General features: G+C 46.8%; 1 protein-coding gene across 2 annotated transcripts in view; it reads left to right on the top strand.

The window, feature by feature from the left end:
* The window catches only part of CSTF3 (cleavage stimulation factor subunit 3), a 601,400-nt gene extending 585,391 nt beyond the window's left edge, over positions 1-16,009 (top strand). For both annotated transcript variants that reach the window (XM_078680868.1, XM_078680867.1), the window contains one exon: positions 14,905-16,009. In XM_078680868.1, coding sequence (XP_078536994.1) covers positions 14,905-15,110 — 206 coding nt within the window. In that variant the 3' untranslated portion in view covers positions 15,111-16,009. The remainder of the gene's footprint in view (positions 1-14,904) is intronic.
* Positions 16,010-23,553: the final 7,544 nt, after the last annotated feature.

Below are 23,553 nucleotides of genomic sequence, written 5' to 3'. Positions count from 1 at the left end.
CCTCAGGCGCAACCATTGGCCATCTTCAACACCCATGTCAGGAGACAAACTGAGAATGATCAGAATCAACAGGATAAGAATTTCTGCAGTACTGTAGTGCATGGTTGGTTTTCAGAATCAAGCCCTCCTTCAAGACCTTCTTCCCCCAGATATAGCGATTAAGAGAATGTGGACAAAAGGATGGGTAATGGATTGAACTCCCTCCTGCTTTTGACCAGAGTGCAGCTCCAAGTGCTGTGCCTTGGACTGATCACCACAGCATCCGCAATCTCAGCCTCTCCCCCAAGCACAACAAGGCCTCATGTGAGTCTTGCACCGCATTAAGGTGCAAAAAGATACTACATTATAGGAGAGAGAAGTTGGGTGCTCAGACACAGAATGTTTTCACTATACAAGAACCCCTCGACTCAAACATAAGAGGCAGAGCCTTTGAGGGTCCCAGCGCACCAGCCAGCACTCAGTCCTCAGATTGCGTCTTCCAATGCCTCTGAGGGGGAGGAGAACATGAGAACACCTACGAAGTCTACATCAGTAGAAACGAAGATGAAGTCAACTCCAAAGAGGGCTGAGTAAAACTCCAGTTCTGAGCACCATCCTGAAGCCGCACACATAGAAATGCCATGATGTCAAGATATATGCAAACAGAGAGTGATGTCTGGGGATAGATACACAGCAGTTATTTCAACTAGGGAAGAAAAATATTATTACCTGTGTGGGAGCTTAGTCCCCAAGTGTAACTCGTAAACAATTTACCCACTTAGAGTATTTCTCATTTCTTTCACATGTCTTTTTTAATCTATTTTTGTTATACATATATATAAAAAACTAAAACTGCCACTCAAAAAAAGTTGTACAAACAAAATTCAAAGGTCCCACAAAAAACTCCTAAACCTTTCCTACCCATACATTTTAACCTGGTTGCAATAAAAATACATATATGTACGCAGTCCGAGGGGAGGTAATTCTTTACACACACAGAAAACAAGGGAAACTCCTCCTCTGTTCAGTCCATATATTGTGTGTGTTGTCAGGTGCCCATATACACATTTTAATTCAATGGACTCCTCTTCTTCTGGTCGACATGTTTCAGCCCACTGATTCGGGCCTCCTCAGGACCTGGTTAACACAACCAAACCTCACCTACAAAACAATTATACATGCATTAAAACCATGTAGCCTCTGCCTTTGCAACAGTCAATGCTATTTTCATTGCCATGCATGGCCATTAAAAAAGACCAATTTTATTTATGACACAAACTTGTGACAAAATAGCAAATGTGTGCCGCATTCTTCCTCATGCTGTGGGTAACAGGGAACCAGAACCACCTTTGTGAAGCACACCACTCTTGTGTGCCACAAATCATGCATTCAAACCATTCGTTCTTGTCATTCGCCTTGTAACACCTCCCCAGTGCTCATAACATGCACTGTGTGGTCTTCGTGTGGAATTAACCTTATCCGCTGAATAAAAATGACAAGCGACCTACTCACGAGTGAGCTTGCTGCACCCCTGCAGTATATCACCAATTCCACACATCTTTGTGCGAGCTGCAATAAACTTCGGGTTGCAGAAATCTGACAGATTGAAGATACTTTAGAGACTTATCACCGATGTGGCACCGGGTGTATTTATGTACCTGGTATAGGGCAGCTATTCATGCAGAGGTATGATTTTACCCCTCCAGGTGCAGACGAGTTGACAAGGCTAAGTACACATTCCCAGTGGTGCGGCAAGCTCACTCGTGAGTAGGTCGCTTGTCATTATTTTTATTCTATGCATAAGGTTAATTCCACACAAAGACCACACAGTGCATGTTATGAGCACTGGGGAGGTGTTACAAGGCGAATGACAAGAACAAGTAATTATACTTCCTGATTCCAAAGAACTACAGTTCGAGTGGCCCCATTCTAAATCCGAGGCCACTCGATCGATAGATCATGTCGCAACATTTTCATATGCTCAGTCTGCAGGATATCTCACCCCCACAGTTGGCGCAAAGGATTTGGCATTGAGTGACTTGCATCACATCCGTCTTGTAGCAGAGCATCACTCATGAGTAGACAACGACTTTGCAGACCTCCTAAGCAGGATGCATTAACAAGGCCACAAATTGGAACTCCACAAGCAAGTCCTTAGAAAGCGCTTCCACCAGTGGTGGACCCCAGTCATAGACGTATTCTCCACCCTTGAAAAGCAAAATTGCAAAGCTTTGCCTCTAGATGCATTCCAGTTGTAAATGCGTTTATGGAGGAGCTCAAGAGGGTTATACCCCAAGAACACCATGGAATCCCCTTTTGAACCACCTCACTGCCTTGCAGCTCCATTCATGGAATATTGCTTTCTTTGTAGCCTTAACTTTGGTCAGACAATTTAGTGCATTGGAGGCTCTTGCTATCGCAGATCCATTTATACAGGTTCACAGGACACAGTGGTGCTTAGGACAAACATCCAGTGCTTACATAAGGTGGTGTCACCTTTTAATGCCAACCAGACTATTGAGCTGCCTGTTTTTTTTCCTCAACCAGATCCGATTGCAGAGAGACCACTACATACTATTCTATTCGGTTGGACTTGTAGAGCACATGGCTACCCAGGGGCTTTCCCGCGCTGGAGACTAACCACCAAATCTGCATCGGGGATAGGAGAGGGCTAGTTCACAATCTGCAAGGTTATCAGAGCTTTTCTGAAAGATAGTTTTATTGTCGATTTGAAGCAGTCTGATCAGCAAGGAATTGTTGGGAGCTAGATGAGCAAACAATCGGCCTCCCCATCTTGAGCTGACAATTTGAGGTACTGTCAGATGATGAACATTGGACGATCTGAGGGGCCTACCAGGAATTTAGGGTTTGGCCAAAGGTTGTAACAGCAGGTGACCTTTATTCTGAAGGGCTCTATGCACAATACATAGTGTCTTGAACTGCACCCGCTGCTCCACCAGGAGCTAGTGAAGTTCAAGTGCCTATTTTTCTGACTGATGCCTTGGGATGTTCAGGAAGAGGCGGGCTGTGTTATTTTGAATTGCCTGCAACCTTTTTAATTTGTAACAGAGTGATGCGAATTACAGAGAGTTAATGTAGTCTAGACGTGAGATTATCAAAGCCTGTATGACCAGCCTTCTGAAAAGGACAGGGAAAAGATCTAACACCTCCCCAAGCATTCTAAGAATGCCGTAGCAGCTTTCTGCAAGTTTTTTGGCTTGGCAGTCCATAGTGAGGGTGTTATGAAGCCAGGCATACCCTAGATGTTAAGAGGGTGCTTATGTATTATTTGATGGGGCCAACAATTTTTTGTAGCCTTTGCTGAACTTTGCTATCTCCAAGGCAGGTGTTGCAATTCAGATTGCTTATGTAAAGGCAAACCTTGTAACCCTTATACCACCTAGGACTCACTCTACATGTAAGAAGGGATCACTATCGCTTTTCTAGGTAATATTCCTGTAGCAAACATCTGCAAAGCTGCTGCTTGGTCGACATCACACACATTCATAAAGCATTATTGTGTGAAAATCTTAGCTTGTCATGGCGAGTGCCACGAGCCACAGGTAAGGAAGAACGCCTTTAATATGCATTTGAGCAGCAGGGTTGGTGTACAGGAGAACTATCAAGCGAATACATTTATGGCTCAAACCTAGGTGGGGCAGCAAAGTGAACAGATAGGGCCTTTCCAGGGAGTCAGATACCTTTGTGGCATCTAAAAAGACCGCTGCAGCCTGCAGATCAGAATTAGTAGTATGAATCCGTGCAAAGAAAGTGCACAGGTTATGAGTTGTCGCACATCCCAGCACAAAACCTGCCTGATAAGGCCACACGATGAGCGGCAGGAGGAGGCAATCAGCTTGGCAAGGATCTTATTGTCGAGGTTGATCATGGATAGAGGTTGGTATGATTCACACCTTTGGGGGTCCTTATCCGGTTATGAGTATAGTAACAATCAAGGCCTCCCAAAGGGTGGGAGGCAGTATGCCAGTACAGAGGGACTCCTCGTGCATCTCAAGAAGGAGAGGTGTGTTGATCTGTGCATAGTCTTTGTCACCTAGCAGAGCATTCAGAACCTTGGAAAACAGTTTGTCTAGTATTGCCCGTGCCCGCCATCCAGCAAAAGGAGTTGCACCGAATTTAAATAGCCAATAAGTTTGGAGGAGGGCTGGGTTTGTTGGGACGCATAAAGCGAGGAGCAAAATGCAGTCATTTCTCTTTGCACTGCCGCTGTGCCGAAAACACCCACTGGTGTCCCGGCGCTCCACCTACAGACAGCTTGTTCCTGGGAGAGAGTGAGCAACACGGACCTTCTGTGGCTTGATTACTTCATTCAGAAAACGGGCCAACTTTAACTGCCGGCCTGAACTGAGGCCAGTGACCGGCCGCTTCCCTCCCTGTGGTCTGCATAGCCAGACCTACATGCGCAAAATAATGTGAGCCGCCCTGATACCTGCAAGCTTCTGAAGCCTGACACCACGCCTTAAGTCCTGCTCTGCGCCTATTGCAGGTGTGAACACGACATACCTACGCCACGGCAACCTTTGTGCCCGCGTGCAGAATCTGTTTCCCAGTCCCTGTCCTGAAGAGAACCTTGAATACTTAGGTTCGAAACGCGTCGACAATACCACCCTGTGGCTACAACAAAGGGTGCCGCTAGGATGTAAATCATACCACCACTCTGTATCCTAGCCTTGCAACCCTATTTAACATTACACCACAGGCTTTCGTTGACAGGCAGGCTTGTTTTTGATCTCAACCCCGCCTGTCACTTGGTTTTTTCAATCTCTAGGACTGGTTCCCGTTTGTTCGCTTATGGATTAATCTCTGCACTGTATATAATTGCAATTTATTTGAATTATTATACATTTGTGATTGTCTTTTGGTGTGTCTAACCAATCTTTTGTTTGATTCTTTGTTGTAAATTTGTAAATGTGTGCATTTGTAGATACTGTATATATGAACCTTTTGAATTGACAGTGGTTTTGTTTGTGCTTGTGTTTCAAAAAATTGCTGATAAATGTAAAAAAGAAAAATAAACTTGTTTGGAAAATTAAATCCAGTGGTCACACGGTACAGATTGACTGTGTGTCTGGTGAATTGTTTCACGAATAATCCTGTCCAGCCACCCTGTTCTGTTTTTCCTATTGTTGAGATCCGGGTTGGTCAGATGTAGGATCCAATACCTTTACTGTTTCACAGCTGTGCCAACATGACAGTGATTCATGTTGTCTTGTATTTCAGTAATTTTGTCACTGGCCCTGGGTCTACGCAGTAGGTTGGCCAGAGTTTTGCCCGCCCTGTCTCCCACTCCAAATCTGCTTGCGCTCACCTCCCTCCCCAAATAGTCTTCATCTGTGCCACCTTCTCATAGGATGCTAGCTTGTCCCTAATGTTTGCCGACACATCTGATGAGCAGTGCCAAAAATACTGTGTCTCAAGTGCACCGATTTCCGCCTCGAGGAAGTTCAAGTCTGCCCACAGCGTCCGCAGCAATCCTGCCTGCTTTGAGATGCAGACCCCACGGATTATGACCTTGATGGCCTCCCAGAACGTAGAGGGGGAAAAAACTGAATCTGATTTAGCTCGAAGTAGTCTAAGATGGCACTTCTGACCACCTCCCAGAAAACCTAGTCTTGCAAAGCCTCCGTCGGGAGCTGACATGTAAAGGCCCGCTTAGCACAGTCTGGTGCGCGCAGTTCCAACAAGACTAGCACATGGTTCGATAACTTTCTAGCCAAGTGCTCTACCTTCATGGTTCAAGCATCTATATCACAAATAGCTAACCATTAATCACTGCATGACCAGGTGACGTGATGCAAGTACTCTCAATGTTTCACCCGTGTCTAGTGCGCCAGAGTTCTGAGAGGTGATTGTTGGCAATGAGGCTACGTGGCTGGGCTGCTGCATTCGGGTGTGGCTGCCTGGTGTCACTAGAGCGATCGGCCAGTGAGTCTAGGATTACATTAAAACCTCCCCCCAACAAAATTGGGCCCAGTCCTAGGTTGCCAGCGAGCCTCCAGACCTCAGAGAAGAAACGGGGGTCGTCGACGTTGGGGCCATAGATTGCAAGCAACTTCAATGGGATACCCTGCAGTGTTCCAGCAAGCAATACATAGCGGCTTGCGGGGTCATATAGTACCTGGCGGGTACGCCAGGGAAGATCCTTGCAGAGCAGTATTTCCACACCCCTCACGTAATTCAAATAGTAGGTTACATATTGTTCCCCAATCCAACCAACCCACTCGCAACCACGCTGAGTGTGCTCAGTAAGTTGTAGCTCCTGCTAGATGCCGATATCTGTCTGATGGTGTTGCAGGTGTGCTAACACCAGTCGTGCTTTGCGTCGGTCGTTGAAGCTGCGGACATTCCACGTTAAGCATATAAGCGGGCACACAGGGGAAGGGGAGGGATGGCAAGCACACCCAGCATGCAGAGTGTGGATAGTCAGCTAAGCGGCACTGAGTGGTGTGGGAAAGAAAGAAAGATAGAAAGAATCACAATGTCGAACAACCATGATCAACATCATTGCCCTAACATTCCACCCCCGCCCCCCAAATAGGCCAAGTACATCCAATCCTACCACTTGCAATCCAAATTTGGTGAACATGAACGAAACAGGAACTCATTCCACTGGTGTGCATCAGAGGAACAACATCCTCCCAGCCACGGGGTAGCCAGAGCAGGGATGTGTGTGTGGCCAGTCAGGTTGCCCAAGCAGTCCGCAGCCACCACCGCCAGTGTGACATGTCAGCAGGGGTAACAGTGCTCCGCAGTGAGTCCCCCCCAGAAAAGGCAGAGTCAAATTTCAGGATTAGTCATTGTAGCTAAGCTGTCCAGGCTCATAGTTCTCCGTGTCTGGGTATGACCACTGTGCAGCCTTCTGGATAGATTTGACAAATTTTGCAGCTGCCTTCGGGTTGGTGAAGAAATGGGTCTTCTCTGAATGGAAAGTCTCTCCGGGCTGCCTGTACCACAACAGTGAAGTCCAGAAAAATCGAGACAGGATTAACCTGGTATTGAAGGGTGTGGTGTTCTCTGCCAGGTGCAAAATCGTGTCTCGGTCACAATAGTTTAGAAGGCAAGCTACGATGGTCCTCAGAGTTGTCCCAGGGGGGTGGTCTTTGGCTGCACGATCTACGGCTCACTAGACTATAAGCACAGTGAAAAGGGCCTCCCCAAATAGCTCCTGCACCTTGATTCAACATAGATTTCCATCCTGTCCATCGCTGTCGACTCCGGAATCCCTACAATTCTTTTGTTGTTCCTTCTAGATCTCGCCTCTAAGTCTTCGTTTTTATTCCAGATCACTTCCAGTACCTTTTGTGAGAATGACCCCTCTTTCTTGCATGGCATGCCCCCACTTTTTGCTGATTTGCTGATGTTCTTTGATTGAGTGTGCCCTTGGCTCCTTCTGAACAGGTACCCAGGGCCTATGTTCCTTCCCTAAAACTCACTGCGACCAGAGAAGGCTTCTAAGGGCTCCAGGACTTATTGTGCCACCCTTAGAGGTCCGGTACCCTGACACTCACACACTGCCTTTGCAGGCTGTGTGTCTTGGTGCAGAACAAAGTGGAGTCGACATGCCACACATCTCTGTGTGCCATACCCACAAACCACTGCCCTGGCATACATCAGTCACCCCTCTAGCTGGGTGCCCTATGCCAGTGGTGAGGGTACACGTGCATGAGCCCTGTACCCCTACAGTGCCCAAGTCCATTCCTGGGCACTGTAAGTGCAGTGCTGCCATTAAGAGTTTATGGTGCTGGGAGTTTGTCATTACGAACTCCACAACACCATAATAGCTACACTAAAGAATGAGAACTTTGGTATCAAGCTGCTCAGCACATTAAACCCACACTGATGCCAGTTTAAGATTTAATGTAAAATGCACAACAGAGGGCATCTTAGAGATTCCCCCTGTAACTCGCCACCAAAAGACATGTTTCTGGACTCCTGGGTCGAGAGCCTGCTGCTCTTGGGGGCCTGAACCAATGCATTTCCTGGGAGGAGGTGCCAAGCCTCCTCCCCCAGGATGAGCAGGGTTCACGAAAGGGAAGCTTCAAAGGCATGCCGCCTTTGTGAGCCTCCCCTGACCATTTGTTGCTTTCAGCAACTGGTCCCCATTGGTTCTACCCCGCACTTTGGGCGGGAGAGCCGGCGGGAAAAACAAGTGAGGGAAAGAGGTGTGCCCACCTCTGCGAACTCCACTTCTCAGGCTGAGGAGGCGAGGTGAAGCACAACTCTGAGTAACTGCCATCTTGAGGATGGGGGGACCTAGCCAACCAGGGACAGGCTCCTGCCCCCTGCCACCCGCCCCCTGGAGGGTGGCGGCACTATATGGGGGTGTACCCACCCCAGGAAACTGACCCATTTGTCTCTGCCCTTTACCTACCTGGAACGCCCCTAAATCTAGTATTTACGGGGCACCCTGAACCTTGCTTCCTCAGATCCATAAACAACAAGAAAAAAAGAAGGGCCGAACAGCTGTGCAGCCTGCTAAGAAGAGGAAGACGCCCACTGACTTGGCCCCAGCCCTACCGGCCTGTCTCCCCTTGAACTTGCTCCTGTGAAATCCCGGTGTGTCCTGCAGCCAGCAACCTCGAAAACCCCGACGGACCTGTCTACCTTCACTTCCAAAGACTGCTTCTCCCATGAACACTGGATTTGTTCAACAACAACCTCTGACTGCAGCCGGAGACCGCAAATCCAGCCAACTCTGCACTCGCCGAACCCGGCCCGAGCTAGAGTGGAAAAACGCCATGAGGAGGTCACCCCGGCGATCCTGAACCAAGATCCCCGGACCTGCCTCAAGTCGACGCCTGCAGCCTAAATCCAGAAGGGCCCCCTAACCGCGATCAGGAGCTGGTAAGAAGATCCGACACCAAAAGGCACCCCTGCACCCAACGCCCCACCGCCTTGTGTTCCCAAACCGACGGTGACTAACCAACCCTTAACTTCCCAACTTACCTTTCCAAGTGGTGGTCGCACCCAGAATTCCTTCATCTCCCTGCCTGCTGCAATGCTTTTGCAAACCGGAGATTCTCCATAGAAAACAACAGGGTGCACGTCGTCGAAACAGCACTGTGCACCTGGCCGCCCCAGGGCCGCTGAGGGTGCACCTTTTGTGAGACTCTGTATCCCCATTTGCCCTGAACGTAAACCTAGGAGCTTTGCTCCCACAACCCAGTGGCCTGCTTCCCAGCAGCCACCAACTGGAGGCTCCCTATCCCTCATTGGATAACATTGGGCCTCAACACTCTGCACCCGGCCGCCCTAGTGCCGCTGAGGGTGCCACAACAGTGCATCACTGACCCTGTGGGACCCCTGAGTCTAACCCCAGAACCTTAACTCCTACAGTCGATTACTTACCTGTGAACCGTTAACCTGTTTTTCCTCCATAGGATAACCATGGTAATTTTCTTCCAATACGTTTCTAAGTGTGGAGTTTTGAAATCTAAAAATCTTCTTTAAAAATCACACAAATAACCAAAACAGATTTACTTACCTGTTTGCAGGAAATGTCCCAATGCGGAATCTAGGTATCCACCACTGAGTTAGAAAAGTAACGTAAAAAGTAACTTACCTGTAATTTACTGAAAAAGCCTATTCATTTCAGTGTCCTGTATTTGCTAAGTGTTGCAACCTACTGCATTCCCTGTAAATCCAACAAAGTAGACATTCTATTGCATTTTCAAACTGTTCTATAATCAGCAACTTATTACTGTAAAGTATTTAATGCTTACCTGTGCCAGGCTTGCTTGGTTCTAAAAATAAAACAGTATATATTTTTATACAAACATAATTGGCCTAGAGTTCAGTTCTTGAGTGTGTGAATTCATTTGCTGACTAAGTGTGTACATCAAATGCTTAACACTGTCCTCCGATACTGCCTTACTGCTCGACCACTCTACCACAAATAGAGAGTAAGTTTCTATCTAACTTTAACCTCTGCCTACCTCTGGCGTCACCTGGACTCTATAAGAGCCAGTTTTTTACACCTTTTCCATTTGTAAGAGCATCTCACCAGCCATTTGGTGTTTGTCCTCTATATCTGAAGTACAGCGTTCCAACTGGACTATACCTTCATCATGTTCATCCAGCGATTCTACATTCTCTCGACGCTGTCTGACTCGAGTCGTGGTTCTTATACCACTTTCTTAGAATATTGTTTGGTCCCCCCTGGGGCCCACTGTGTATTAGTGCTATTTACTGTTATTTATTTGCTGAAGTATTGGGTGCTTTGTGTCTATCTCCGTGGAGGAGATACTGGAATGTACTAGAGTATTCTATAATAAATACATATTTTTATAAATCCCTTGTGTGGTTCTCTTTTTATTTAATCTATATATAAGATTGCAATCTGAAAGAAACAAGTTAGTTATAGATTCCTTACCTTGGAATTACCCCCTGTGCGTCAGTCTGGACCCAGAAAGTATTTCGTCAGCAGTACCTCTGTGCTTTGAAAGGTGGCTTCGGTCAGCTCCACGTTCATCGTTGGCTTTGTGCCACCGGGAGGACGTCGCAGCAGCCACTTAGACGCCGCCCTTGCATAATGACGTCGGTTTTTTCTTTTTCTGCGCCTGCCACCGCAGATCCAGGAAGAGCAGTACCTACAGTCACTTTTTGACTGACTTTTTCTCTACTTTTGTCGACGTCTTTTTTGAGTCCATTGACTCCTGGTGCACGAGGAATTCCCAGCTTCAGGGCCTGCGGTTCCTGTAACCGACTGATGTCGATGACTGATCCGCACCGCGTGTGCCTCTTTTGCCTGAAGCGCGACCCCGACCGGAAGTCGTGCTGTGACTGCCGGTCGATGGCGCCGAACGCCTTGCGGGAGCAGTCCCGAAAGCTGCTTGAGCGCCGGCAGTCGGCTCTGCGCCGTTCCAAGTCCCGGTCGCGAGGGAGGTCGAGGGAGCGGTCCCGGATCCATCACCATTCGTTCAAGTCATCGAAGTGTTCGCACTCTGGGTCGGGTAAGTCGTAGCATAAGAAGTCGTCAAAGAAGCATCGCCACTCTTTGACTTCTCCTCGTCTGTCAGCCGACCCGACAAGGGATGCGTTTGGTGCCCCTTCACGGAACCCGGAGCGACTCCTGCCCAGCTTCGTACTTTATACGAAGCAATGCATGCCATCTTTGGGCAGACCAAACCCACCAGCGCGCCTTTGGGCCCCGGGGACTCGGTTGGGTGGCCTAGGTCTTCTCCACCGACTGCTCCTGCCCCGCAGGCCCCCCTTGGATCCTGGCCTGAATCCGGATTGGCACCGGTTGACCGGATTACACCTCCACCGGCACCGCTTCCTCCGGCACAATTAACCCATTAGACGCCGGCCGGTCCCCTGGCCGGTGTCGACCCCGGCCTCCATCTCGACGTGGACGTGGACCCGGAGCCGGACCCGTGTCAAAAGGGGTTTTTGTGCCCATGTTAACTCCTGGGGTCCCTTTTCGGACTGATTGGATGAGGAGGAGGATTGGGAGGAGTCAGGTGACCCTCTGACTGACCAGTTGGACAGTGAACAGGACTGGAGAGAGGAACTGGGGGATGCCAGTGGATTGGACACCTCCCCTGACCTTGGTATGTTGTCTCCTCCTACCGTGGCTACGGAGGAGGGAGCTTCGTACGCCAATATGGGGGCTCCTGTGGATAGGGTAGTTGACCGACGCCACTGCCCGGCACCGGGCTATTCCACTTTCCTTTCCCAACACCCCACTCCTGAGAGCTTGGTGGTCCAAGCCTCTATTTACAAAAGCGCATTCCCTACCGCTCCACCGGAAAGGGAATCCAAGAAGCTGGATCATCTTGGAAAGAAGATTTTCTCTTCCCCCAGCTTGGAACTGCGGTCGGTAAACACTGCATGTCTATTGGGCCGTTATTCCCATTCTGTGTGGGACTCAGTTACGCAGGTGCTGCCTCAGTGTCCAGAGGAGGCCCCGAAAGAGCTCTCCCAGGCTATTGCCGCCAGGAGGGATGCGGCCAAGTTTACCATCCATTGTGGGCTGGATACTACTGACTCTATGAATAGAACGATTTCTACATCAGTAGCTTTCCGGCGTTACGCCTGGATGAGATCCACTGGCTTTTCAGGGGATGTCCAGAATACCCTCATGGACATGCCCTTTGATGGTTGTCGCCTTTTTGGCGACAAAGCGGACAACGCTTTAGAGCGTTTCAAGGACTCACAGGCTACGGCCAAGTCCTTGGGCTTCTTCAGCCGCCCTGCGCAGTCTGCTTTCCGCCCCTTTCGTGGCTACAGAAGGGGTGCCCCGCTATGTCATGCCCAGAGCCACAGGCCGCAGCAAGTTACCCAACGTTTGCGCGGCTGGGGACGTGGGAACAACCGTCGTGGTTCCGGGGGACATCGGGCAGGCCAGTCCACCAACCCCCTCTCTGCAGCAGCCTCCAAACCTTCCTAGTCTGACCTCCCGGGCCCATCAAACACCAGGTTAGCTGTCAGAAGTTTCATCGCAAGCTATAGGTTACTAATCAACCTTTGTTTACGGATATCTGCGTTACCTTTGACCACAAGTTACTGTGAAATCTTGGCCTACTCACCACGAATACCTGTGCTAACCGTGAGAGCCTTTTAGGCCCACACCGTTTCATTCCAGCTTGAAGTATTCTTGCTGACACCGGTGCCGTCCCCCCTCCATGATGCTGATGAAGACCCCACTTCCAAGACGCCGAGTCTGCTGGTTCCATTAGGGGTCGAAAAGTCGGCATTTTTTCTTTTGTTTATGTCAAACTTTGATGACAGAGAATTTATATCTGCATCTTTCTGTTATGATTTCGCATTTTTGTGTTTCCCAGAAAACTGGCAGGATAGGTCATCACCCCTGATTGTTGATGTATATATATGCACTACCTTCCCTTTGCACACCACCTGCACTTATCCCAACTAGGCACTATTACCTTCACATTGTATGCACCTGGTTTTTACAAAATGTGAAATACATTACATCTCTATAATTCGGATCAGCGTTCAATCCATGTGATAGTTATTAAATCACAATCAATTGTTGAATTAGTTATTTGGTGTTGTCATAATTTTTCTATTATAGATCATGTGGTGTTCCTTGTTGTTTTGTGAATATTTTCCACTGTTACTTTCTCTTTTGTACCATCAAACGCCAGTGGGTGGCATGATTCGCCATCACCCCCCCACTGGCGCACCATCACGTCGAACAAGTGGGTCTTGCAGATATTCCAAAGGGGCTACTCCCTCCTCTTCAAGGCTACCCCTCGAGCCATGCCACCACAATACCACAGCATGTCGGAGGATCATCTGGCCCTTCTCCAGCAGTAAGTAACAGCTCTCTTGACTAAGGGAGCCATTGAGCACGTTCCAGTCCCAGAAGTAGGTTGTGGTTGTTATTCCCACTACTTTCTGGTTCCCAAGATGGACAAGTGCCTGTGTTCTATCTTGGATCTCTGGAACGTCAACCGCTTCCTCCGGAAGGAGAAGTTCAAGATGTTTACGCTTGCTCAGGTCTTGTCTGGCCTCGACCCCGGAAAACCGGATGGTAGTGTTGGACTTGCAGGGTGCCTTTGTTCACAACCCCGTCCTGCCGGACCACCGGCGTTACCTGAGGTTCATGGTAGGCCACGAGCATTTTTAAATTCACCGTACTACCCTTTGGCCTTACCAGCGCCCCTCGGGTGTTCACGAAAGTGATGCCGGTGGTCGCAGCTCATCTGCGCAGATCAGGGGTTGTTGAAGGCGTGATCGTTCTAGGTAGTCGTCTCCCACCTCCAGACTACAGCTGACCTCCTGCATTCGCTGGGGTTTTCCATCAATGTGCCGAAGTCACACCTGAGTCCCTCTCGGAAGCAGTCGGGACACGATACAGGTTCGGGTCTATCCACCCGAACAGCGAGTCCGGGATATTCAGGCTATGATTTCGATCTTTCAGCCTCTATCATGGGGTCCGGTCAGGCTGACCCTGAGGCTGCTGGGCCTAGTGGCCTCCTGCATCCTGCTGGTCGATCATACCAGTTAGCATATGCGGGCTCTGTCGTGGGACCCTAGGTTTGTGCACCAGTGGTCAGTGTCTTGCATATGGCTGCGTTTCTGGCGCGGAAAGTCGTGTACAGAACAGACGTCAGCGCGCGAGGGCGGCATCTAAATGACTGCCGCAACGTCATCCCGGCGACACAACGCCAATGTAGAACGTGGAGCCAGCCAACACCACCTTCCGACAGGCAGAGGTACTGCTGACTAAAAACTTTCCGGATCCAGTCTGACTTGTGGGGGTAATTCTAAGGTAAGGAATCTATAACTCACTAATGTTTCTTACAGATATATCGTTACCGAAGGTAAGTAACTTGTTGTTCTGGTAAAACAAGCTGCTTAACACTCATTCAAGACTAAGCCTGAAGGATGCTCTCCACAGCTAAGACTTCTAAGAGTAGGTTGTGGCCCTATGGATCACTGCCTAGTCCTCCAAAAACTTTTGGGGACCATTCACAAAGGGGGAGGGATCCCATGGCAAACCGGTTACCACCCCCTTTGAGATGTCGACTAAAATATTAATGTTTGCGAATGCATTTCGGTCATAAGACATACTCCTTCCAAATAGCGATTCTTCATGATTTCGTTAACACAGTGATTCAGTAACAGGTTGGCAAATTGCTGAATGGGTTTAGTGCATTTAAAAAACACATTTTCTTGTCGCAAACGGTACAATTTTCCGAATTGCACGGTTTGCAACTACAAAATGCGTTCATACATCCGGCCCTTATTTTTTTACTGTTGATTTTTATTATATCCCCTTCAAGAAGGTGATTCATATGGCCATGCATTCCACGTGTACATATTACTATTTTGTGTGAATAGTTTTCAGCGTTATATCTTTTATTGCACGTTTTCCTAATTTAAAATAATGAGATGTACTGCACACATATTAATTTTGTTCTCTTTAATACAAAGCTGTCGAAGAAGCTGTAAAGCTAATTACTGGAGGCCAAGCTGAAATAGCTACTGCTGTTGAAGGCAATGGACCTGTGGAAAATAACGCTGTGGTCAAATCTGCGAAGAGACCAAATGAAGATTCAGATGACGACGAAGAAAAGGGAGCAGCTAATCCCCCAGTTCATGACATCTACAGAGCACGGCAGCAAAAGCGAATCCGGTGAAGCACGTTTACAAAGCACATGCTGTGAAAGACACTTGCTATTTAAAAGGATGGTAGTTTTTTGCCTCTACCATCACCTGTTCCAAGAACAACAGTTTTTATAAGCATCTTGGAGACAAGACTGTGTTGTTACTGTGGTGCACTGTTACCATATGATTCATGACTACAAGAACAATTGAAAAAGGTTTGCAAAATGTTTTGGATAAGCCTCTGCTCTCTAAATGTGTGTGGTTGCATATAACTTGAAGTCTTGCATGTTTTTCAACAGTTTTATTTTAAAAACTGGATGACAAAATGTGAAAGCTTTTTAATTCACGTTTCCTGAAAACATTAGTTCTTGGTTTGCTCATGCAGAGTACTGCCTTGGTTATTTTTATTATTTATGATAAAATGCACAGGAGATCCCTTTATTAATTTCAGAATGGAAAATAATCCCCAAAAAACGAAATGTAGTCAGTGAAACCATGGCTCACGTTTGTCCTACTTTTATTGCTGTACAGTACAGAAGGTGAGTTTTTGCTCCATCATCTAGTAAATAAACAAGAAATGTTATCACTACACAAAAGATACAAATGTTTTAATAAAGGTGACAGAATCTTACCTTTCAAGCAACACGTCTTAATTAAAAAAAATTGCATTTTAAAAACACTTTCCCTTTTCGTTCCTCCCAACCAAATTATAATACTAATGACGGGATGAATCATTTCTAATGGTGTCAAAACGTGGATGTTTTTGCCCTTTAAATTTTTATGCCTCAGTATTTGTATGTTAATTGGTGGAACATTTTCTTTTAATTTTGTGTTGTTGAATGTCCTTTATTAAAAAAGGCTTCCACATCTTTGTTGTAACAACACACACATAAGGGTTTACCATGCCTAATAAAAAAAAGAGTAAACAATCCAATGGGTCTGGATTGCATTTTTCTAAATTAGTCTTGAATTCAAATATCAACATTTTTCTTATAGCTTCCTTCCAATAAGAATGGTTTTTCACACTTTTGCTGTATTTTAATTATTTATAGTAACTTTAACAATGGAGGCCTCTCATTAACGGTCTTTTGAAATAGAAAACTGTTGATGGAAAATAAGCATTTCAATAAACATTTCTATAGGACTTTCAAAGAGAAGCTTTGGCAGGGTGGAAGCTTACATCGCCACTTGTGGTTGCATATGGCGGTGCCATGGGGCTTTGCAACCTGTAACTGTAGCGTGCCTGGCGCAGCCTGCACAAAAAGGGATGCAGAGGCACAAAATATGTACCAACCCCAATGTACTAAAATACATTAGGATGGCCCTGTATGGAGCTGTGTATTAAATGTGATTATAAAACAGCAGGGCAATAACTTTTGTTGCTTGTGTAGGCCGTCTTTACAACTTGATCAGTGTTACAGCCTTAGGGTCTGTGGTACTACACAAGCTAGTGCTTGCTAATTGCACACAGATTGATTTGCAAACTCTCCCTCATATTGCTAGGTGACAAATGAACTAATCAGTTACGTTGAAAAGTGAATATTTGCAGTAGGTCGCAAAACTGACTGCCTCATAAATATAAATGTCAGGAGCCATTATGAAACTCCTTGCGAGTGACAGCAGCTCACTTTATCTGCATTTGCATTCCCTGTGTCTGAACATTTGTTTTCAAGTAGAAGTTTTTAAAGAAAACGTTGTTAATGCCCCTCGTGGATGATGATGTTGCACAATTGTTTTTATTAAATAGTAGTGGGAAAAGATGGACTTTAAAGGGAGCATGAAGTGGCCCCCTTCACCACTGTCGGTTTGCTCCCCTGAGGCTGCCTGCAAGTATCCCCCCGGGAACAACTTCCCCTTTGCAAATCGTTCACCACCCCAACCCAGGTATCGGTAACTGATCAATGGTTTGTAACTGCAACTGCGATCACAAGCCATTGCTATATAGCATTCGGAGGCGCAAATTGGAGGATTCCACCTACTATTGGCAATTCAAAATGGATAATAAATGTACACAAGAGGTCAAACTGAGAGTCAGTTGCAGTATCCGTGGTGAAATCCTCGAGGCCTGACCCATGGAGGACTGGTTTTAACTTGTGGGAGGAGAAGATTAACAGGTAGGGCTTCACCCTACCCTCCGCCAGGTGCCGTTTGTTTGAAGTGTTTTAAAAGCAGAGTTGATATTTTTTATAATTGTTGTTTTTTTGTTTATTTAATGCAGCAATGTGTTGATTAACAGGTCATTTTATTCATGTTGTGTATTTGTTATATATTTTTATTTTCCTTAATAACTGACCCTTTCTGTAGGGTGCTATTGAAAGTTCCAAGCGTGCTGACTCACTTTGCAGTGCAGTGAAAATATGTGCATTCTAAAAAATCTTGCTGTAGGGTTACACTAGGCAAACACTCAGGCCTAGTAAAGGAGGCTTTCCTGGGAGGTACAGACACACTGTATTGCTGCTAGTAAATGTTAAATGTAAGATCTTGTCCAAATTCATAGGATAAAACGGTATGTGCTGCAGAACAGGTTTAGTCTGGTTTTCCTTTCAAATGTCTTTGCCAGGCTGCTCTTTTAGTTATAGTACTGATGTCCCTCACAGCAAGATAGTCTCCGTCTTGGAGCACCCAAAACAGAGGCACAAAGTGTAGTCAGCCCAACTGAAAGAGTAATCAAAAAAACAGATGATAACAAACTCTGCTTTTCTACCCCTACCATCTAACAAAGTGCAGTATTTCAGGAAGTCTAATCAGCTGCCACAATAGAGACTTCACAGATTTTTTTGGGGGGAGTGTCCCTCACCTCAATGTCTGGATCTCCATCCACAGAAATGCAAACAATACACTTCCACTGTGTGGGGAAGCTGCCACTGTGCCTTATAACTTAATACTGTCAGTCACGCTTGACGATGAACCTCGGTAGACATCCTCTCCAGCATTTGCAGAATCTCCTTTGAGTATTTGCATCCATACATTACTTTGCAATGTCTTAACCCCTTCGCTGCGGGGGTTATTTTCCCGCTGAGCTGGGAGGGAGGGGGGCGCGCACGGCGCCCGCATGCTCATAACGAGCTGAGCTCGTCATGAGGCACGGCGCTCCTGTGCTCATGACGAGCTCAGCTCATCACAGGTGCATTACCTGCTGTGGAACGCTCAGCACAGCAGGGGAATTATCCCCGCATGCGAGCGTTCCACGGCTCATGACGAGCTGAACTCGTCATGAGCACCGGAGCGCCGTGGCTCATGACGAGCTCAGCTCGTCTGGAGCATGCAAGAGGTTAAAGAAATTACTTTATTTAAAAGTAATCACAGACATGGTGGTCTGCTGAACCCAGCAGGCCACCATCACTAGGATGCCAGCTTATCATAATAGGCTGCAATTTTCGACTTAAATCAATATTATTCATGACGTAGACTCATTTCACTCGACTGCAATTCGGTATTCTGGGAACTTGCTTATTAGTACATAGGTCACATGCTTGAACCAATACCAGTTATCAGCTGAGAGCCTCCAGTAACATTACAAAAAGAAGTAAATGATATTAACATACCAGCTGGGCACTACAGTAATGCTTATTTAGTAGCACATTAGATTAATTGTAAACTGCTCAAACGCCTTCACATTTAAGTGTGTTCTAAACCCCCGCCCGTTCTCCAATATAGCTCATATTTCATAGCATGAGTGTGTAGGAAGCGGGCTCTGTATATACTATACCAAAGTAAGGTATATTGTGTATAGAGTCCAGTGGATCCCCAAAAGGCTTACAGTGGTAAAAGTAGATCATATCTTACTCTCTATTTATGGTAGTGTGGGTGAGCAGTAAGGCTTTATCAGAGGGTAGTGTTAAGAATGTATTGTACACACTCAGGCAAGAAATGATGTCAAACAATAAAAAACTGAACTCAGACCAATTATTTGTATCAAAAATATTTCTGGTCTCAGCACTCTGCACCAGGCCGCCCTAGTGCCGCCGAGGGTGTTCTTTGAGGGCATCCTTGACCCTGGGGGGGGAACCTGGGTTCTAACCCTAGAAACCCAACACCGATTCCTCACCTTTAAACCGATAACCTGATTTTCTCCCATGGAACTGCATTAACTGCTTTTCTACGGAATAAGTGTGGAGTTGAAAATTGTATGAAAACCTAAGAGAAAAACAAACTTACCTTTTATCCAGGAAATGTTCCAGTGTGAGATATAGGCATATCACACTGAGTAGACAAGAAAAGTAATCAAAAGTAATTACAATTATATTTGCACATTTTTACAAACCTGTCAGAAAAATCAATATTCATCCAGCTTGCTTTTTAACAATCAGTCTTGAAAAGTGCAATCATATTTACCTAAATCAAGTCCTGCTTGGTTCTATAAATAAAAATACAACAAAGAAATATTTTTGATACAAGCAATTGGTCTGAGTTCAGTCTTTTAGTCTGTGACATTATTTCTTGCCTGAGTGTGTACAATAAACTTCCCTTTTCTCTGCACCAAAACACGCAGCCTGCAATGGCAGTGTGGTGTGTGTTAAGGTATAGGATCTTTAAGGGAGGTGCAATATGTGCTGTAGCCCTTAGAGGCCCTTCCGGTTCACAGTGCCCTTGGTACCCATGGTACCTTTTCCAAGGGACTTAAATGTGGCCGGAGAGGTGCCAATTGAGGGTAAGAAGGTATAGTTTTGGGAAAGAACACAGGCCCTGGAAAACTGATTGACAGGGGCCAAGGGCACATAAAGCCTGGTCTGGTGGCTCAGTGGACTAACACGTCCACTGCAGGGGCCTGTGTTCGACCTCATGGTCACAGGTTCAAACCCAGGTGGGTCCACTCAGCCTTTCATCCATCTGAGGTCGATAAAATGACTACCATTGAGTTGGGGAACAATTAACATCTGTTATCCAGTATTATAGGTGTCTTTCATAGATTCACATGCCTGAATCATTCCCCGTCGTCTAGATGGGAGTCCCCGGTACATAAATAAGTAATGTCCTATAGACATATAGAGAATAGTAGGCCAAAAGGCCTCACCTTAGTAACATATCCAGGTCATTTTGTAAAAAGGACCAAACTCTAGAAAAGAGCCAATCAGCTGTCACCTCCCTCTAGAACCCTCCTGGCAGAAGCCTCAGTCCCTCAGATTTTCTACCGCACGTTGTGCTAAGGGAGTCTCCCCCTGAGTTCTGCTCAGGTTTGTTTATTCACAGTTTCTTCTTCAGAATTTGGAATATTTTTCAAAAAGTGAAAGCTATACACTATGGCTGACACTCCTAAGAAAGGTCTCTTCAGAGCCTGTGGCTCTTGTGGGAAGAAAAGACTTCACATCGATGACCAACATAAGGACTGCTTGTACTGCTTATATCCTGATCATTCAGCTAAGGACTGCAAGGTATGTCGAACATTTTCTACCAAAACTCTCAAAGACCGAGAAGGACGCCTTTTAATCTGGCTCCAAAGGCTTAAAGCTAGAGATAATTTGGATTCCTCTGAGGGAAGTTAAGGCTCTTCAGTCTCCTCAAAAACATCTCTGAAAAGGCCAAGGGTAACTTCCCCTAGCCCTCTGGACGCTCCAAGAAAGTCTTCAGAGGCCTTGACAAAGACAGCTTCTGAGAAAGAGGTTCACACCTTCAAGAAGACATCTTCAGCATCCAAGAAAGCAGTGTCTCCTGCTTATGTTTCTACGTCGACGACGACAGTCTCGACGACAACGGCATCGTCATTATCTTCATCGACGACGACGACCCCATCGTCGACGGCGGGTAAGACTTTATCGTCTACGATAGTTATTAAGAGAACATCGTCGGCGCCCAAGATCCCGCCAACGATTGCCTCGCCGACGACGGCGTCGACGACGAGATCATCACCGTCGACATCGACACCGTTGACGAAGGCTTCGTCGACGAAGACACCGTCGACGACGGCTCCATCTATGCCATCGACGACACTGTCGACGGCATCATCTATACCGTCGACGACGACCCTGTCGACAACAGGTTCACAGGCTATGACAACTGTCAGCACTACTCTGTCGGGCATCACACCGTCGACGTGCCAGTTGACGCTGAGTGATTCTGGATTTCAAACAGCTTATGTGCGTCTAAAGATCACGAAAAGGACGCCGACGCCGGAGTTAACTTCTCCTAGCCGTGTGCAACTTTTACCACCAGCATGTCTCCTTCAAGATGAGGATTCTGATGACGGGGATATGTTCCAGATGGCAACTAGCCCCTCAGAGCTGAATGTCAAATGCCAGAGCTCAGATGAGGAGGATGCTCTGGAAGAGGTAGTTCATCTACCGCCTACACCTATGGTCTGTCTTCCAGCATCCCTAGTTACGGATCTGCGTTACCTCATTCAGGATTACAAGCAGAGGTTCCCAGAATCTCCAGCTCCTCCAACTTCAACGGCAGCTCCATCTCCAAGACCGCCACCACCGCCCTTATCTATTCAGAAAGAAACGGTGCATTTGCCAAGTCCTCAGTCTTCTGATGAAGAAGAGGAACAACTAGAGGAAGGTGAATTGCAGGACGATCAATCTGTCCATGAGGAGTGGGAGGATTACGTTATACCTTCCCCAGCATCTCCAGTGCCCGCAACCTCGGATTCTCCGCCGTTTGACATCGGTGGTTTCCATAATGTGGTAGAAAGGGCCGCTAAACGCTTCCAAATTACAATGGATTCACAGGAGCAGGACTGCTTCCTGTACGATTTCATGGAACCTCTCAAGAAATCAACGAGGTCAATTCCTATTATTGAGTATGTTTGGACACAGGGGGTTCAAATTATGCAAAATCCCGCCTCTGTTTCGCAAGTGGTCCCTTTTTTGGACAAGAAATACAAGGCTCCAAATACGGCACCGGCCTGTCTGACAGGTCATCCTAAACCTGACTCGGTGGTGACGCAGGCGGCGCAGAATAATTCCAGGAATCCCTCATCGCCTTTATCGGCTCTGCCGGAAAAAGAGGGAAGGAAATTGGACAACATCAGAAAACGATTTTCCACAATGTCGGCAATGACTGTCGAAGCGGCAAATGCCCTAGCGCTTCTTGGGCGTTACAATAGACAATTGTGGGCGGATATAGCCCCATATCTGTCTGAATTACCTGAGAGGATGTGAAGGCAATTCTTCTGGAGGGTCAAACATCAGCATCAGAAATTATAGACTGTGCAATGGATGTCGCTATGACAGGATTCTGCCAACTAGCTGGAGCAGCGGTGTTGAAGCGCCAAGGATGGCTGAAAGCGACCTCATTCCGTCCTGAGGTGCAATCAAAGGTTCTTGATATGCCATATGACGGCCAACTTCTATTTGGCTCCAAAATTGACGTGGCATTACAAAATATTATAAAGGACACTGACACTGCAAGGGCACTGGGCACACTCTGGTATAAAAAGCAGTCCTTTCGAGGAAACAGAGGAAGGGGTCAATCTTCCTACAAAGGAGGTTTCCAATACAAGTCCTCTTACTCTTCCAACCAGGGTAGATCACAGTACCAGCAACGCCAGCAACAACAAGGCCAACAATTCTCGTATGGAAAGTCGTCCTTTCGGGGTAAAGGACAAAGGAGAAATGGCGGACGAAGACAATGACTTGTTTATTCAGCCAGTCCAGACCTCATCTCACTTATTAAAAATTGGAGGAAAACTTACCCACTTTCTACAAAATTGGAGGATGATTACTACGGACCGTTGGGTCCTTCAAGTAATACAATTAGTCCATTCCATGGAATTCGTAGACACTCCTCTACAAACCCCACCTCGCCCAATGCATCACAAGAACATACGGCTGCTTCTACGAGAAATCTCAGTCATGCTCCAGAAGGGAGCAATAGAGAGGCCGCCACCATCACAGAGGGGAAAAGGGTTTTATTCCCGATTCTTTCTAATCCAGAAAAAAGAAAAAAAATGGAGCCCGATCCTAGACCTCAGAGCCCTCAACAAATTCCTGAAGAAGCAGTCGTTTCGCATGGTAACGATACAAGAAGTCTTACATCTTTTGGAGGAGGGAGATTTCATGGCGTCACTGGACTTACAGGATGCTTACTTCCATATACCAATTCACAAATATCACAAAAAGTACTTGAGATTTGCAGTAGCGGGCAGGCATTTCCAGTTCCGCGTCCTGCCCTTTGGACTCAAGTCTGCACCCCGCATCTTACAAAATGTCTTTCCCCAGTGGCGGCATACCTCAGACAACACCGTCATCAAGTCTTCCCATATCTGGACGACTGGCTAATCAAGGCACCATCCTTCGAAGATGCGTCCAGGTCTTCCAACGCCTGTCTGAATCTCTTCAAACACCTGGGTCTCACACTCAACCAGGAGAAATCGAATCTGCGACCTTCTCAAACAATCAAATTTTTAGGTGCAACCCTGGATACACGCTCTGCAAGAGCGTTCCCATCGCAAGAGAGGAGAACCAAAATCCTAGCACTAGCCTCTGGAGTGGCCTTGAAGAAAGGATTAATGGTCCGCCTCTTCAAGTCCCTTTT

The sequence above is a fragment of the Lissotriton helveticus genome, chromosome 3_1 (genome assembly GCF_964261635.1).
Source record: "Lissotriton helveticus chromosome 3_1, aLisHel1.1, whole genome shotgun sequence".
NCBI classification, from domain to species: domain Eukaryota; kingdom Metazoa; phylum Chordata; class Amphibia; order Caudata; family Salamandridae; genus Lissotriton; species Lissotriton helveticus.
The sequence above is the reverse complement of the archived record's forward strand: the minus strand, read 5'-3'. Positions and strand labels throughout refer to the sequence as shown.